This window comes from Molothrus ater, chromosome 5 (genome assembly GCF_012460135.2).
Source record: "Molothrus ater isolate BHLD 08-10-18 breed brown headed cowbird chromosome 5, BPBGC_Mater_1.1, whole genome shotgun sequence".
NCBI classification, from domain to species: domain Eukaryota; kingdom Metazoa; phylum Chordata; class Aves; order Passeriformes; family Icteridae; genus Molothrus; species Molothrus ater.
In genome coordinates, this window is record NC_050482.2 from 24,076,658 (window position 1) to 24,094,393 (window position 17,736).

Consider the following 17,736-nt stretch of genomic DNA (forward strand, 5'->3'; position numbering starts at 1 on the left):
ATATAGCTGGATGGGACATGCCTGAGCTTCTCTGGCCCTTGCTGCTTGACCAAATATGGGCAACTGTGGTGGTTTCACCCCAGAGACACCTTTGGCTGGGTGGATGCTGCAGCTGGGCACCTGGAGACAAGTCCAGGCATGCAGGAGCTCAGGTTTACCTCTGACAGAGAAGCTTTAAGGCGATGGTGAAGGAAAGGAGTCGGTTCTGATGGAGGGTTTCGATCCAGAGCTTTGTTCTGGCCCACAGGCCTCTGAATCCAGCAACAGCTCCAACAGAACTCCCAAACCGTGTGGTTGCTGGCTCTTTTAACCCCGGGGAGAGGGGGAGGGAAGGGGTAGGGATCCCACCAACCAGGTACATGATAGGAGGTCTCAAGGGACAAAGGACACCTGGATGGCCCAATGTCCCCCCAGGGGTAGATGGCATCTTTTGAATTCTGCCAATCACTCCACGCCCTGCCCTTCTGGAATGCCAGGATTTCCAGACAGTACTCGGCAGGGGGCAAGGGTGGGGGGAAAGAGAGGTGACTGACACACCTGGCAGGGAATTGTCATGGGAGGAACCCGAGGTTATGAGGTAAATCCTGAAATCACAATGAAACATAATAGGTACACATACTCTGCAAGCAAACTGAAGTCTTGTGTTAATTCCTGCAAGGTACCTCTGTGCATGAGCCTATACTTACGGCTGCAAGAGGAATTTCCAATCCAGGTGGCCCTGCAGTTCTCCAGGGGTGGGGAAGAAAGTCTTCAATTCATCTTTTCAGCTGAAATTTGGATGTGTCAGGTGATTTGTGGCACAGGAAGACCAGGTTTTTTATCATCAATTCCTGGTACTTTCAAGTATGTTAAAGATGAAGAAAGCTATTTCTGCATGCCTTACTGGAGAGCATATAGAAAAGGTTGCTTATTCCTGTGTTTCATTGTTTCCTGAACTGATTTGCTATTTAGGTTAAAGAGACTTCTCAGTAGAGCTACGAAGAAAATAAAGGTGTATGAGGAGAGAGAAATGGAGTCACAGCTTAATTTGAAGGGAGAAATGAAGAGTAGATACTCTGAAATGGTCAATGAAGTTGATAGATTGAGAACAAAGGTGAGCTCTGCTTAATTTGAGGTTTGTTTGGTTGTGGTGTTACTACTTTTCAACCCTGTGTGAAGCTTTGCCAGTTTTTCTTGTCATGTTGATGATTTGCTTTCCTTGGCTGTATTTTTGATTTGATTGGTCTCTTTCAATGGTTTTTCTACTGTTAGAGAAGCAGGTGACTATTAACTAATACTGATGTAGTCATCCATATGGGTAAAGATGCAATCCTAAAGTGCAAAGCAGCATCTGCAATGGCACCAGAAGGGCAGACTGTCATGCAGAGGAAGGGCAAGCCAAGAGTGGCAGCAAGGCTGGCAGGGTCCATGACCTCATTGGCCAAGGAGCCATCCCACAGCCACTCACCAAGAAGAACAGGACAGGTCTGGTGACAGCAGGCAGGGTCAGCCAAGAGTGCAGATCCTTAGGGATGGGCAGTTTTGCTGTCCCACCAGGTTGTCATGTCCATGGGTGAGGGTCAGGGCTGAGTATGCAGATAATAAATAGTCTCCATGGACAATCCCTTCAGTGATTTTAACTGAATTCACTGCCTTTAGTTGCCTCTGAGTTTCTTTTTTTTTTTCCCCACATATAGGTCGCTGAACTTTCCCAGCAGCTGGACATGGAGTCTAAAAAAAGCATGCAGCTAGAAGCCCAAAATCGGGATTTGCGAGAAGAGCTATCTACCCTGCACAGGAACTGTGAAAAACTGGAGAAGAGCAAATGCCAGCTGAAAGAAGAAGTGGCAAAACTCCAACATCACTTAGAGACTAACATGGTAGAGCACAGCCAAATAGAGCAGTATAAAAGAGAGGTTGATGAACGAGCAAGCCAAGAAATAAGACAAAAACTACAAGAAGTCAACCTATTTTTGCAAGTGAGTGACTTTCTGACATGTGTCTGTAGGCACTCTGTAGACTTTGGTTGTGGTCACCATTTTTTAGTGTTTTGTTTTGAGTGCCTGATTCTGTGTGTTAGTGCTGTACTTGTGTCGGTGCCAAAGGGCAGTGGGAGAAGGGCATATGGCTGGGCAGGAGTGCTCTTATGGTGTGTAATGTCCCTGAAGGCAGGTCCCTGAATCAAAAGCTTGCCCAAGGTAGGTTTCCTTTTTGCAGTGTCTCCTTTTTGCAGGCTGTCTCTGTCCACTGGTCTGCTCCTTCTTTCTGTTCATGCTTAAAGAGGTGTTGCACCTTCCAGCTGTCACAGCCAGACCTACAGGTCCAGTTTTGTCCTTGTACAAGGGAGAGTGCTCAGAAAACAAGTGACTGAAGTTGCAGATGTGGAGATGGGGAGAAGGTGAAGTATCCTGCTGAGGTCTTTGAGGAATCCTATTCTCCATGCCCTGTCCTACAGAGATAATGCCCTTTCATTAGTAGCTTTGAACAGTGGTGCTGATTTGGGCTTCATCCTGAGTGAAAAGAATTATTTACCCTGGTGGTAGCTCCAGGGTTCTGCCTTTCCTGCTGATGGTAATGAAGAGGCACAGCTGCCTCTCTAAGCCAAGCTGGGCCCATGATCTTGGGTACATGCAATTGAGAGGTGGGGAGAGTTCTCTTGGTCTTTGTGGTGGTTGAAGGTGCACTGTCTCTTTCAGGCACAGGCAGCCTCCCAGGACAGACTAGAACACATCAGAGCAAGTCATCATGCTTCTCTGAGAAACCAGCTAAAAGACAGAATTAGAGATCTCGAATGTGAATTGGACAAGATAAAAAATACTCAACAAGAAAATACTTTTCCAAAAGAATGTGTACAGGCAGAAGTGGAAAAGTACAAGGAGCTGTATCTGGAGGAAGTGAAAACTAGACGATCCTTAGCAAAGAAACTGGAAAGGTAAGTCTGTGCTTTCTTTGGACTGGTAATAAGAGACTCCTTTTTCCTCATGCATATATATTTCTTGTTAATTTCTCTTCTGCACCTGGCCAGCAGGTGAGGTGCAGAAGAGCAGGTGAAAGCCTATGATGACATGTTTGTGGAAGAAGTACCTTAAGACCCTTCCCATTTAGCAGGCCTTCATTTCTCCTTAGTGTTTCAACAGGAATACAACTGATCATGGCATTAACAGGAGACTTTTCAAGTTGATGATTTTTTAACTAGCAGCTTTGTTTGCCAGTCTCTATAATCTCATCCTCTGTACAACAGAAAAAATGAATTTCATGTCCTTTATTGTTTGAATAAGAGTAGGCCTATCAGAGAACAGATTTCTGTTCTGTGAAGGAAATATAGGAATTACCTTTTTTGGCTTCTGTTTAAGCAGTGGTTCTGAGCTTTGAGCTTTTTTGGGAAGGGGATCAGCCCAGAGTTGTTACAGAGGTGATGTTACAGAAGAAGCTCTGTAAACACATGGCTTTCACAGAAGGCTTTGAAGCCCTCATGCTGAGCACTCCTAAGTGTTGGTGACGCTGCTCCTTGCACCGAGTGTGACGTCCTAGAAACAGGCCCTCCAAACAAGCTCAGGTCAAATGATGTACTACTTTTGGAGGCTCTTCATCTCAGAAGTCAAACAATAGTTGAGGACCTGGAGAGTAACTCTGGGACAGTGTTGCTACTGAAGGTAACTGTTTGTGTGCTTGCAAATGTTTCAGAGCTAATGAGAGACTTGAGGAAGCCAATGCTAAGCTCCTCCGGGAGCGCCATAAAAGCAAATCGTTAATCACAAGCAGCATTGTCAGCGGAGGTCTGGCTGCAACTCCAGTTCTGTATTCAACTGCACTGGGACATCTTGGCAACAATTTGGGACTGAGCAGAAGTCTCAGTCTAGGAGGAAGCTTCCTCACCCCAGCTGAGAACACATTATCCTCGAGAAACAGGGTTGCAGCCTTTGTGGCCAAGGTAAGCATTTTGAAATACTCAACTCGTGCTGAAGAGTAGCCATATGCAAGGTTCTCCCTTTTAGCCTGAAGTTAGAATCCATTTATTGTTCCATGCCATATTGTCTAATAGGCCAAAGCAACTGCTAATCCTCAGAACAGTGCACAGCTGTATGTTGTAAGGCTGAAGACTTCTGGCCATCAGGGTTGTAAAAATTTTCAAGAGGGTAAAGGCCATAAAATATTTAAGTCAAAGCAGTGAACTGTGCCCTGACATTCTTTTACAAGAGAAACTGTGACAAGGAGTACTGTGGCATAGGGAGCTCCCAGCTAAGCTCATAATGAAATTCCAGTGTATGGTTTGGCCAACCTGTTTAAAGTGGCTAACATCACGTTGAGTGACAAATCCAATCAGACATCTCTGAGACACTTTTTTCTTCTTCCTTGATCTTCACTCCAGCAGTTTCTTCACAGAACTTGCATTAGTATGTTACTACCAACAAAAGGATGCTTCAAAAATAAGATGATATGAATGGGATGGCATAACTTTGCTCTCACACTTCATTGCAGAATACATACTATGCATAGGAGACATTTGTTCTTGTAGTTCTGCCATGTGCTATTTCATTAAATGGTAAAATTACCTACTCTTTGGCAAGTCTTCACAGCTTTCTTATTTTACAGCAATGCTGCAACCTCTGCAATGCCTCTGGTCTAAGTATGCCATGTAATTACCAGTCCCTGTGATAGCACATCCCTCACAGAAGGCTGAACATTATGCCATGAAAACCCCACACCAATAGTTGTAATCAGTGAGAGACTCACTTTACATGGCCGAGTTTCTCTGTTGAGCTGTTGTATTCTGCTGTCAAGGAAATGTGACAAGTATTTCTTCACTTTTAAGTCCATTTCAGTTTGATGGTCCCCCCCTCATTGGAAAGAACCCATTTAAACCATGTGTCTACACAAAGTACTTGTTCTACAAAAACAAGCCAAGACAACAGATGGGACCAAAGCAGCATTGGAAATGTGTAGCTGTAGCAGTTACAGAGATGAACTTGTCTGTGTAGCTGTGAACACTCTTTTGAGGGCAGAGGTGTGCAGACATTACTGGAAGAACTCATGAAGTCGTTCATACTGTATCATCTGCAGGGGCTATTCTGCATACAAGCACTAGAAAGGAAGGAAAATACAGGGACTCACTGTGAAAGGGAAGTAAAGAGGAGACCAGGAGGGGTAGGGAGCACAGAACAAAAGAGGGAAAGAAAGGACAGAGAGATGGAAACAAGACATTAAAAAAAGGCAAAAGAGGAAATCATTCCTCTTCTAGGCAAAAAAAGCTGCCCTAGGTTATAAGGAAAAGCTTAACAGTTGTGGCTTTTTTTGGAGAAGAATGAGAAAAACAGATAGTGAAGGGAAAGAAAGTGGAAGTACTCAGTGCTTCTTCAAACTCAATTACAGCAACAGTGTTCAGGTAGTGCTTTCCATTTTCATTTTCCAGAACACATTGGAACTCTCTCAAAAGTTTTGTCAATATCAAGATAGGCACCTTCATGGGTTTCTGCCTTCCCCTAAGTAGGGAAATTTAATTACAGAAATTAAATATTTCTTCAGGCTATTTTGTGGCTCATTGTTTTATACAGCTGTTAATAAATACACATGTATAGTTCAAACTGCTGTATAGGCCTTTTCAATGTTTTTTGAAAAATGCTTCCAAATCCACTTGTGAAAAATATTTGAGCTGATTCCAAGACAAGTGTGCATTAGATCTGAGAATGGTGATACTGTTCTCTCTCAGTGTCCTGACTTCAAGAGCACCCATAGAGTTTCTTTCCAGAGCATGTGTGTCTCACAGCTTTGAGAATACTCTCAAGGAAGTTGTTGAACAATTATGTATGACATTTTCCCAGTCTTCAATTACTGATGTCCAGTATTTTCTTCTTAATTTGGGGGCTTTCTTTTATACTAACATTTTTCCTTCCTAGTGCAGTTTTGTTGATAGGACTTAGTCCCCTGAAGTTCTTTTTGCTCTTGATCACAACCTATGGTTGTTGTCACCAGAGGAGCTGAGGATAATTTACTCTCACTATACACAGTTTGTCTTCTTAGGATTCCCTTTGAGCTCTAATATTGTATCAAATTCTGAAGTTTTTCTCCCTGGAATAAGGGTGAGACAAGCAACTGCTATACCCACAGAAAACATACCTATTTCTTACCATTTCAAGCAGGTTCTTTTAAGAGAAAGATGGAAATCTCAGCATGCCAGATTTATCTCAATGGGTGGTGTCTGGGACTCAGATTTCCTGCTGTGAATTTATCTGCCTTGATACTAAATTGAGCTGCACATTCTATTGTGATAAGTCTTCCTGAAATCATCAATTAGGGAACAACTGAGACTGTCATGGCACCACCTGTAGCCTCAAGTACCTCAATGTTCAGTGTGTTCAGGGAAGTCTTAAAACTTGGTCTTCCCTCTCTGAGTCATAAATAGGATGACCACTGTTAGTGGTCTGTGTACCAGAATTTGGAAATGTAGTGCATAGCCCAAGGCAGAGAATGTCTGACTACTTGCTGCAAGTATTGCAAGAAGATTTTGGGACACAAGGCCACTTGTTATACTTACAAACTGTCAAGCTTCCATCCTAACAGCTGTGCCAAAGGCTGCTGCAAATGAATGTGGGTGTCTAGAAAAGAATAGTGAACTCTGCTAGCTGCAACCAGTGTGAATTGGTGAATTTATGAAACCAGTTTCCCTACAAAATGTGAGAAAGGGAATGTCAGCTCCCCACGCTCTCTCTCAACTTTTGTTCCTTTTCTGGCTTCATTTTCCAAATGCCTCCTTGTATTTTTAGTGGTCTTTCTGTTGTGAGATTTTTCCTTGCCTCATGTATATGTAGGCCTTGTTCTTGTGTCTTACTGAAGACCTTTGAACTTCAGGCTGTTTTTCTTTCTTCAGATCCTTAATCAAAAATCTTCTCTCTCTTCTTTGCAGCCAGATTTATGACAAGGTTTGTAGCCTGTACTGTTTAACCTTGGGTGCTATTGCAAATATTTTGTCTATTTATGCTGCTAGGTTTGATTGAAACTTACTGATGCATTCACATTGGCCTAAAGCTGGAGACACTTTGAACTTGCTGGTTTCTCTTGAGTAAAAGAGTAACTTCCTGCCCAGTAGTTCTGTGCTTTATGTCTTTGTGAAGTTATGGCTTCTGTGGTAGCTCAGCATCTGTAAGATGGCACCGTATGTATGGATTTCACCTCTTCTGATGGAACTTGGTTAAACTAGAGGAGAAGGCTCTTTACTGCCCTTGTCTGTTCTGACAGTCAAGAAGTTCTGGGTAGCAATAGCAGTTGTGTGTGCAGTAGCAGTGCTGCTGTGAAGTTGAGTTCCTAGACCCTGAGTATCATCTCATGGAGTCTTGGAGGATCCAACTTACTCTGTACTCAAGAAGCCCCATAGGTAAGTAGTAAGTCAACATCACCTCCTGAAACAGAATTCTGAGGTAGTGACTGCTGCAAGTGACCCAGTATGCTACTGCCTGAAGAGCTAAGCAGTGAGAGTACCTGCTCAGGACACAGACACCGACTTGAGGAATAGTGGAATTTACTATAATGTAAAACTGCAGTGAATTCTGGAAGGATATGCTAAGCTAAGCAAAGCATGTAATCATTAGCAAATAATTATAAAGGACAAGCTAAGTAATGCTCCTAATGATTACTACAAAAGAATGCCTATAGTGATAAAGAAGGATACATCACCAGTTACTGCAGTACTTTGCTATAAACCGAGTCTGAGACACCTCAGCTGTCAGGGAAAGGTGTCACAGTGAAGGACTGGAGAACGAAGGTAACTGGGAACTCCTGTGGTGCATCCACCTTGCAGGCCACCAGGCTCCCCCATCTTTGCTGTGAAAATAGCCCAGCCTTTAAACGGTTAAACAAACAAGCTAACATGGTGTGTAATTTCATTCACCTGTTGGCTTTCTCCCAAAGCCTGGCCAGGGCTCAAGGAGGAATCAAGTCTTAGATCCTATACCCCCTTAGGGGGTTAGGCCAGATTAGTTTCTAGAAGCGGAAAGGTAAATACATGTTCTGCCAGTAAATGTACACATATAACAATACTTTGTTAATGAGCAGATATAAATATAGATAACATTTGGTTGGAAGGTTCATCTAAAGTCAACTTTGCCTCCAGGCCTATTGTTGAGGTCTCATTAGGGCCTGTTGTTCAGTCCTTGGTACATCATGACTTTTCCAGAGGGGGCAGGAGGACAGTGGAGACATTGTCAGTCCTCAAAGGTGTATTTTCATTCAAAGGCCTTTTCCTTCCTTTTCAGAGAAATCCATGTGTTTGCTTTATTTCCACACTTGAAAAAAAACTTGAGGCTTGGAGGCAGTTGGACTTTTGGTACCACTGAGAAGAGTTTGGCTCCATCTCTGTTACTCCACACCCTGGTAGTTAATACACAGAGACAGGGTCACCTCAGCTTTGTCTATTCCATGAAAGAAACAGTCACAGCTCTCTCAGCCTTTCCACATAGCTCATGTGGTCCAGGGACTTCAGCATCTTCTTGGCCATCACAGGCCATCATCTCTATTTGGGATTATATTTTTAGGTTTAATCATGTTGTCTATAGGGTGTAAGAATGTTTTAGAAGTTTTAGCAGTTACATTTGGGTCATATTATGTCTTAACTGTACATTTGATGTATAATTCTAGGTACGACAGGAACTGGATGAAAAAATCACTAAGGAACTGAAAGAAGGTAACGTGTCATTCCATTTAGAGGGTTATTAAGGAAAAAGGTGTCTATTTCTAACAGCTTTCAAGCCATTATTTTCAACTTCCCCTGCTAAGCACAGAGATTTTTTTTCTGCAAGCTCTCCAGTTTAGACTTGAATGCAAAAAATTCCTGCTTTCCAAAACATTGCATAGAATGTTATGCACTTGCCCAGGAAAAAACAAGCAAAAAGAAAATTCATCCACTGCTCCACTCAGAAACACTGAGCTTAGGATGTAGGTGCTATTCACTAGAGTTAATCTCCAGCAAAAACATCAAAGAAGCCCCCAGATTTTTATAGATCTTTATAGACTTCAGCCATCCCTTTCTTCCCTGTACATGGATTGCATTCAGTACTAAACCATACCCTACATATTCTCTGCTCTTAGATCTTGATTTTTTTTTTTGCTATGATTTATGGCTTGTCTTTGTAGCTTAGGTGTTGCAGTCTTGTTTTGAATAATTAAGAAGAACATGATCAGGGATAAAAGACAACATTTCTTTAGGAAGAGATGGTTCAGTAGTGTTTAGGCAAACATGAGTTCAATGCTTGCAACATGGAGCCTAAAACACACCCTGTAACTTGAGGCCAGGCATCCAAAGAGGAAATCCACTTGCTTCATGATAGCTGGTCCTCCAGAGTCCTTGCTTTGCAGGGACTGCAGCTGTGTAGTTGTAGTGTTGCAGTCAAGCACAGCTTTGAACGTTTAAGGAAAGCAAAGACTTCAGGTTGAAGAGCTCTGCAGGGGCTACATTCAGATGCCCTGTTAAGGGCCACTGGAGTCATGTGGAGTCCCACAAGATGTTCAGTGTGTAGCCTCTGGAATGTCCATCAGTAGCTTTAGAAATGCTGTTGACTGATAAGCACATGTGCACAAAATGTGTTTCTTCCTTTGTGCCCAGCTTGTCCCTTGTTAGGTGTCCTTGGAAATTTTAAAGTCTTGTTCAGATTTGCAGACTCTCGAGTTATGCAGGCCCTCAACACTTACAGGGCCTTATTTCTCCATGTCTGCTGTAGAAGTAACATAAGGAATTTTGTCTCTTTTCCCCTCAGCCACTGCTGAACTTGAAACTGAAAGTGCTGGATCTTCCAAAAACCTTCATGTGGACCAGGATCCCCTTTCCAGAGCAATAGAGGAGTACCGTGATGTTTTAACCAAAAATTACATGATTTGAATGAAGTGCTGAGGAAAGGCTCTAAACACTTTGCTTTTATAGAAAGCACATCTATGGTTTCCTTTCTCCCCAGTTCAGATGTGAAAACTTGTTCATTGCAGACTGAATATCAACTCTATTAAATGGATGTCAAGCACAGTGCACCCATCTGTTGGGTTTTTTCCTGCATAGCTGGTTTCTTTTGCACTTACAATAAGAACCACATCTGTTTTTTTCTGACCAGGAGATTGACTGATCTGGATTCTTGAGCTTGACAAAACTGTCAGAAATGTTTCCTCTTACAGTAGTTTCATTGTGTTGCATTATTTGTGTTCTATGTTTTAACAAAAGCATTCCCTTTGTTCTGTTTATTTCTTTCACTCAATATGTTTGTAAGTTCTCCAGTGTTATTTCAATGCTTAGGACATCATTTGATGTTCTTTGAGCCCAGTGCTTCAATCCTGATGCAGTACTAAGTTCTGCTAATTAACTTATAGTGGTGTTCAAGCTGGAGAAAAGGGCACTTTACATTGTTGTCACTTTATGCAACGTACGTTTAAAATGACTGTGAGTGTGTAGTAGTGCCAAGACTTGTTTTATGGTCTTTTTGGTATTTTTATTTTGTATCACAGAATGAGTGAGGTTGGAAGGGACCTCTGGAGGCTATTTTTTCTAGCCCTCCTGCTCCAGGAGGATCACCTTTAGCTAGTTTCCCAGATCTGTGTTGGGTTTTTAATTTAAAAATGGAGACTCCAAAGCCTCCATAGGCAACCTGGCCTCATGATGAGTCACTGTCACAATACGTTTGAATATCATGAGGGGTATTCAAACTCAGTACCTCTCATGGTATTGGTGTTGATTTCTGTATGAAAAATTGCTGCAGCTTCAGACTTTTGCAGCTCTTGCTTAAACACGGTACACCTGAAAACACTTTCAGTGGGAGGGGTAAAAAAGGAACATTAATATTATCAACACTCCTCAGTACTCTCCAGAACTTGTGTGATAGCATACCCAATCTTTTTGTTGCTGCTAGCAGCTAATGATATGGTGTCTGTAGCACAGATGTGGTGGAAAATTGATAGCAACCATATACGCAGTTTTACTTATTTCAGAGAGTTACTGGTTTTTAATTAAGATGTGTGTTGTCATTTCCCATCTGCAAAAGTCTCAGTTCTGGAAAAGTAAGAATAATTGTACTGAGATAAATCAAGACTGAAAGAATTTTAGGATTTTACCCACTATTTTAAGGACTTGAGTTAACAGATAGTGAGAAAAGCATTAAATGCTGCTGTAACACTCTTCCTTTTTATATTAATACATTTTTGTGAAGCTATTACACTGTATTTAATTGAACTTGATATTTAATAAACTTTGCAGTCTTGAACATGGCTTCGTTTTATTGTTCCTTTTTCTTGACACTGCTTTCCACCCCTTCCCTGCTCATAGAACTCTCCTGTGCTCACAGATGCACCTTGCCTGTCCCCTGTAAGAGACTGGCCTGCTACAGATGAGTGACTCAAACACTGGACCATTTGCAGTAACTGCCCAGGTGCTGCAGGAGACTGGACTGGCTCAAACAATCAGCTGGGTGCTTGGCCACTGGTGCACAGAGTGGCCTCCCCAGTGCAGGTGGGTGTGCACACCTAGGCTGCAAACTGGGATTCCAGATAACGGAAGAGGCTGATAACAGGCAAATCCTGCAAAGTGGGATAGTCCTTCTTACCATGCCAGATCTTCCCTTACATAATGGCTCGGCTGTGAGAACTCCCCTCTGAAGTACTATAGGATGAAGGTATTTATCTCAGCTGGTGGGCCATGATTTATTGAGCTATAATGGGTAAGACTGCTGCAATACCTTAGAAGATGTCAATGACTCAGGGAATGTCCCATGATCCAGTACTGCATCATCCAGGGGAATTACAGGGGCCTTTCCACTTAGCCTCAGCTAATATAAACCCCATGGACCTGGTGTTTTGTGGGCTCTTTCCTCCCCACTTGATGGGTACAGTCTGCAACCACCACATCATCAGGACTGGAACTGCCAACAAGGGAAGAGAACCAAGAGGCTGTCATTGGAACCTGTGGGGTGGTGATACTTCTGATGTTTATTCTGTTTTTCAGTCTCTCTTCTCTCCCTCTCCTCGTCTTTTTCCTATCTCTCTCTACCTCACATTTACTGATAAATGAAAATCTGAACTAATGCCTTTGGCATATGGTCTCACTTGCACCTTTAGTCAGACAGAGGCTTGTCTCTAATAATTTTAATAACTGGTCAGATCTTAACAGTCAGAGGCCAGGCACACGTGTCCTGTGGTAGATGCTTTGTCATCTTAGAAGTTTCTCACTTTATTAATACTGAGGCTCAGGTGGCCCATGGCAGAGAGCATGAGAACTTCAGTCCTTTCAGTACTTTCATAACTAATGCTGTGCTGCTTAAAGACCCAAGACAAGGGAGGGCATTGCTCAGGCATTCCTGTGTGTTGAAGAGTGGCATTAACAGTAGGGTAGCCTGGTAATTCCCTTTTAGCTAAGGCCCATTTTGCTGCCATCTGCACTTTGCCATTGAAACTCAGAAATAGCATAATTAGAACCAAACTCAAAACTATTGACAGGTACAGTGTGGTTATAAAACACTGTACATGTCTTATCCATCAATGAAATGGATACATACAAACATATTAATGTTTGCTTTTCTTACTCCTTTCTGCATTGGCTGGACTTTTGTAAAATGGTGAAATCAGAAGTTGCAGCATAAAACTCAAAATTACTTCATGGCTATTACAAATGATGCAAGAAGTTAAACTAGTCTCTAGACAAATCAGGATGCTGTCCCATTCAGCCACATAATGATCATCACTTAAATTATAACAATTGCTCTGCTCCATTCTTATCAGAGACTGTTTCCACTTGGATCCTGACAATTTTAATTGAATGTAAGCTGATGATTTTTCACAGAAGCTGTCTTGAAAATAAGAAGCACAATTCCAGAGGGATCCTACCTTATTAGAGTTACACAAAATAATCTTAAACCTTTCTTTTCAAAGTCCTTGACCATTTGCCCTTCCTAGATTTAAACCTCACGTACACCTGACTCTTGTATCCAGGATGAGTTAGGACAACCTGTAGAAGAAACACAGCAAAAAGCAAGAAGGCTGCTTCCGTTCAGCATTGATGAGCACACGCCTTCATGGATTTTGCACTTTTATCATGGAAATCATTCTGCACGCTCCTACTGCTAATGATCTGATTGTTAGGAGAAAGGCTGGCCCCAGTCCTATTGACTGTTTACATCCTAAGGTGCTGGTTTTTAAATCTGTTTCCAAACTGACTGAGGTTCTATTGTCTGATGTTTCCTCCACAGCATCACACATTTTCAATCAGCATCAGCTCCTTAGCCATAATCACTTCCTGCCTTGGCTTCTGTTCAGTCTTGTAACTCAGTGCAAAACAGAACTACATTAGGTCTGTATGCATTAAATGGTGCAGATAAGGTGGTATTTACGTGGCACTTGGCAAGAAATGGTTTTATTAATTGGAAATGCTACAAACCGAATTTGAAACTTTTAGAGATAGCTTGGGGGGTTAACGCTGCATGTTTATTCTTGGTCTTTTGCATGCATGCTGCTTTGAATACAAGCTTGACAGCCTGTCCCCTGTATCCAAGGTCTCTACATCACACATGTGTTCATCAGTGTGAATGCTGCAGATCCCAGCCATACACCACTGGCAGCTCTGGCCAATTTGCAGAAACATGACAGCATTTACATGCATACAGGTTTCCATCTGCATCATCAACAGAGTTGAAGTCTGAAAATTACACAAGTGAGAATTACCAAAAATTTAAGCACAAAAATAAAAAGCAATAACCATAATTAAAAAGTACCATTTTAGGATAGGAAGCTTCCATATAAAATTCCAGTGCCTTAAAATACTTCTGAGTAGAAAGTGTTTTCTCACAATTTCTCAGTATTTCTTATAAGATGAATGATTTATACAGATATAATAACTGTACCTGTGTTTAAGAGAATTTCACTACAATGACCACTGCTGTAAAGCCCAATGTTGTTCACATTCAACAGGTTTCCATCCTAGTTATTTCTATTTTTTATGCATTAGAGTACTTCAGGTCCAACTTCTTCAATTTCTCCACTGAATAATTTCCACTCACATTTCTATGCACTGTAATCATCACTGGATTTGACACTAAAGATAAAATAAACATAGAGTATAAAACAATATGGCAGGAAAGCCATTAAAGAGGTTTTAGCAGACAAAAGCAGCACATGCACATGTGCTTGTCCTGTCTAAAGCAATGAAAGCCTTTCATCTAAAAATGCAAGGAGCTGGAAAGAAGTTGAGCACTGAGTGAAATTTTTTGGCATCCGGTGGCACTGTTACTGATGTAAGGCTGACTGGCAGCAGCACATTGTTCCAAGCAAGTTCCAGAGCTCCTAGAATGTGCTGCAATGCTCCAGGAAGGAGCATTAACAAGTAGATAAGTCCTGTTTTTATGGCTAGTAAGCAGGTTTTGGCAAAAGTCTGAATGCTGTTGCGTTTTCAGCTTTGGTTTTCACCTGCGTCAGTGGAGCTTTTATTTCCTTCAGGGAAAATGTTACTGATGTAAGAAATATCAGCATTTCTGCCATTACTGTAAAAATTACAGAAAAAAAAGGCCCCTGAAAAGGACCCTAAGACAAAATATAGCACTCTGAGAGAGGCCATCAGGAACAGGATTTTCAGAACAAATACCTGGGTCTTTCATATCTTCTGTCATGTAGTTTTAACCTAGGTGTTGTACAAGCTTTCCCTCCCTCACCTCAACAATCTTGAACTTCTGGCACATCTGGGTTTCATAGTTATTTGTCCATGAATACCTGATACTTGAAGTTATAATGCCTTATTATTTAAGCAACACAGAAGTTCAAACTGATTGATATGACACAGTTTTTCTGGCTACTTCAAGTGCCACTTAGCCCACTGAATTATTTTCATTATTCTTATCAATAAGCTGCAGTTCTCTCAATTGTAAAGTAGAAATAAGAATCCATTGGTAAAAATTAGTAGAGTAGCGTACACTGGTGCCACAAATGTATCATAGACCAAATATAACTAGCAAACACACCTTGGTGTTCTAACTGGCATAACTCACATTCACGGTTTCCAAGTCTCTTCAACTGAGGCTTCTCCTTGAGAAGTGCTGTTGTGGTCATGGTAATTTAATTCCTAAAGGAGCAACAGCAGATGACTTACTATTTGTCATGTTAACAATGGAATAAATTAAATCCTTTCATACCAATGCATGGAGAATACAACTCTGGTATTTAAGGATAATTTCTATATTAATCTGCAGAATAAAATTCTTAGCAGAGTGCAGCAGAGACTAATTGGTGGAATTATGGTGCCATGGGTACAAAACACCTACTCAGGCACACAGATTTGGTACATCTGCTACCAAAGTAGTAGTGGCCGTGAGATAAATACCATCAACCTGCACTTTATCTTCAGTTCTAGCACTGAGTGTTTGATGTGTATCTCAGCTGTTTACTTATAAAATGGATTGGAGAATAAACACTACCTCCAGGGCTAAGGACAACAGGCTATATAGTTGATAGGAAAGGTCAAGTTGTACAGAAATTGTCCACTGTGGGATTACATCCTCAAAACAGTATCCGTGTTCAATCCAGTACATCCAATAATCCACTTGTAGGCCATGCAGTATTTGAAGCACTTTGATGTGGATTGCAGTTAGAGAAATTGCCCTTGGACCACAGAAGGTGGTTTCTCTGTTTCTTCATGCACACCAAATTAATTTACCTAATCTCTTCATAAACCAGCTCATCCATTTCACTGGAGGATTCTTCCACTAGTCAAGAGTTGTCCTTTCACTCCAAGATCTCAATTAACCAAACAAAAGGAGGAAGTGACCAACCTATGACAATGCAGGAAATTTAATGGCATATGACAATTACCTCCAATTCAGCATTACTTCCTTTTGGCCTTAGTATCACCTTTTTCTGCACTTCTCATTTTTGTATAGTATGTTTATTAGTCCTCTGCAAGGACTCACTAGATTTTATTGAATATCCCTGTTATTTACTGAATATTTAATCTAGGCTCACTGCAGGAAGACAGTTTCAGGAAGAAAGTATTCCTGATCTGAGCAGGACTCTTCATGTACCCCATGGAACCAGGTGACAGCCATAAGGCACCAGCAGTCAGAACTCTTAGGGAGCACCTTCAGTTCCAGAAAGAGAGTTACTCTTTCTTTGTTGAGAGTACTTTTCTCTCCAGGAAGAATAAAGCAAAGGCTTTTTGCAGACAATACTACTTATCTCCCAGGAGAAATTTGCTTTGCTGCATCTCTCCAATAGTGTTAAAGAGGAGAACCTTCAACCCAGCCAGCTGGCACACAGCAAACATACCCCTTCTCAACACAGAACGAGAACCTGTGGTGCTCTTTTCTCATTCCATCCAGTCCTCTTTCATACCTCTTCAGCATCTGAGTTTTGCTCTTAAAAATTCAGCTCTGCTTTATTTGCTCTGTTGTACCTTTTTACTACCCTCAATGTGCTTGCAACACTGACTGCAGAGTTCCCCTAGTGTGAAGACACAATACACAGGCTTTACATGTGCTGAGCTTCCACCCCACTCTTCCTCTGGGGACCAACACTCTCTTCAGAATCACTAGTACTAGTGACTTCTTCAGAATCACTACTACTAGGCCATCAGTCTATGGCCACTTGGTGGTTTCAATTGCATTGATTTTTCCCATCTTTTTTCATTTATGAAAACAATGACATAAATTACTCTCATTGGTGATCTGTTTTTTAGCCTACTGTGCTACAGTCTTGATTCAATGAAAATACTCTTTCAGACTGGTTATGTAATTCAACTTCATGCATTAAATACTATTTTACTGAGTGATTTCTCTATACTTACAGGTACCTAGTAAGCCACTATAGCTTAAGAGTCCCTGAAAGTTCACAAAGCTTTAATTGCATCTTAACATTTTTTAAAGCATTATCAAGTCCTACATTTGATTTTAATAAATACCTTCTGACTAGGTCTCCTGGCTTTGATCCCTTCACCATTGCAAATGTGTTTGAGGTAAATGGTCTCCATAATTCATTAGCATTCCATGATTCATCTTCAAACATAACTTCTCAGCTATAAGACAACATATTTCCATAGTTTTTCCAGTACTACAAGTATTCAATCCATGTGTTTCAACTATAACTCTCCTAATACATCCAACAATAAGTAGTGCATTAGTGCATCCTGACTCCACTCTTTGCCTCTGCACTTTTTGCTGAGCTCTAAAATACCTAATTTAATAACCTACTTGCAATGAAAAAATCCCACTTAATAGTAAAATTAGTACAAAATCCCCTAATATGCACATTAAAATTCCTTTTTGTTTGTTTTGACAGCACATTTATATACAGGGGAAAAATACTGGACCTGTGGGACACTGGGGAATAACAAGAGCTTTGTTCAAGAGTACAGACTTCATGCTGATATGGCATCAAACACACTATGCTGCACAGAGCTTGTCCCACTTAGCTTGGTATAAGAGGTCTGTATGTGACCATTGTTACTTGGGATCCTTATATCCAATATTATTAAGCCAAATTTCTTTCAAAATAAGTAATTTACCTACCAAAAGTACTTCTGTGTCTTCTAAACTACATTCTAGAGGCAATGGTTACACATTAGCAAACACACAATTCTCTTTCTGTAGGTCTTACCCAAATTTTGAGCAACACAACAGCTGCTGAAAGGTAAAGAGAGAGCATTAGCTGGTCTGGAATTTAATGGGCTTCAAATAAATGCATGCATTTGGGTTTTTTGTTCCTGCTCAAAAGTCTGTTTCTCCAATTTGTCTGCAAGGATTAAGGCATTACGAACTCCTG

At 41.3% G+C, this 17,736-nt stretch overlaps 1 protein-coding gene across 6 annotated transcripts in view; it reads left to right on the forward strand.

Annotated features, from left to right (window-relative positions):
• The window catches only part of LOC118697731 (ankyrin repeat domain-containing protein 26-like), a 47,767-nt gene extending 36,556 nt beyond the window's left edge, over positions 1 to 11,211 (forward strand). For all 6 annotated transcript variants that reach the window (XM_036400577.2, XM_036400578.2, XM_036400579.2 and 3 more), the window contains 6 exons: positions 952 to 1,093; positions 1,677 to 1,958; positions 2,676 to 2,911; positions 3,664 to 3,910; positions 8,608 to 8,653; positions 9,723 to 11,211. In XM_036400577.2, the coding sequence (XP_036256470.1) occupies positions 952 to 1,093; positions 1,677 to 1,958; positions 2,676 to 2,911; positions 3,664 to 3,910; positions 8,608 to 8,653; positions 9,723 to 9,844 (1,075 nt within the window). In that variant the 3' untranslated portion in view covers positions 9,845 to 11,211. The remainder of the gene's footprint in view (positions 1 to 951; positions 1,094 to 1,676; positions 1,959 to 2,675; positions 2,912 to 3,663; positions 3,911 to 8,607; positions 8,654 to 9,722) is intronic.
• Positions 11,212 to 17,736: the final 6,525 nt, after the last annotated feature.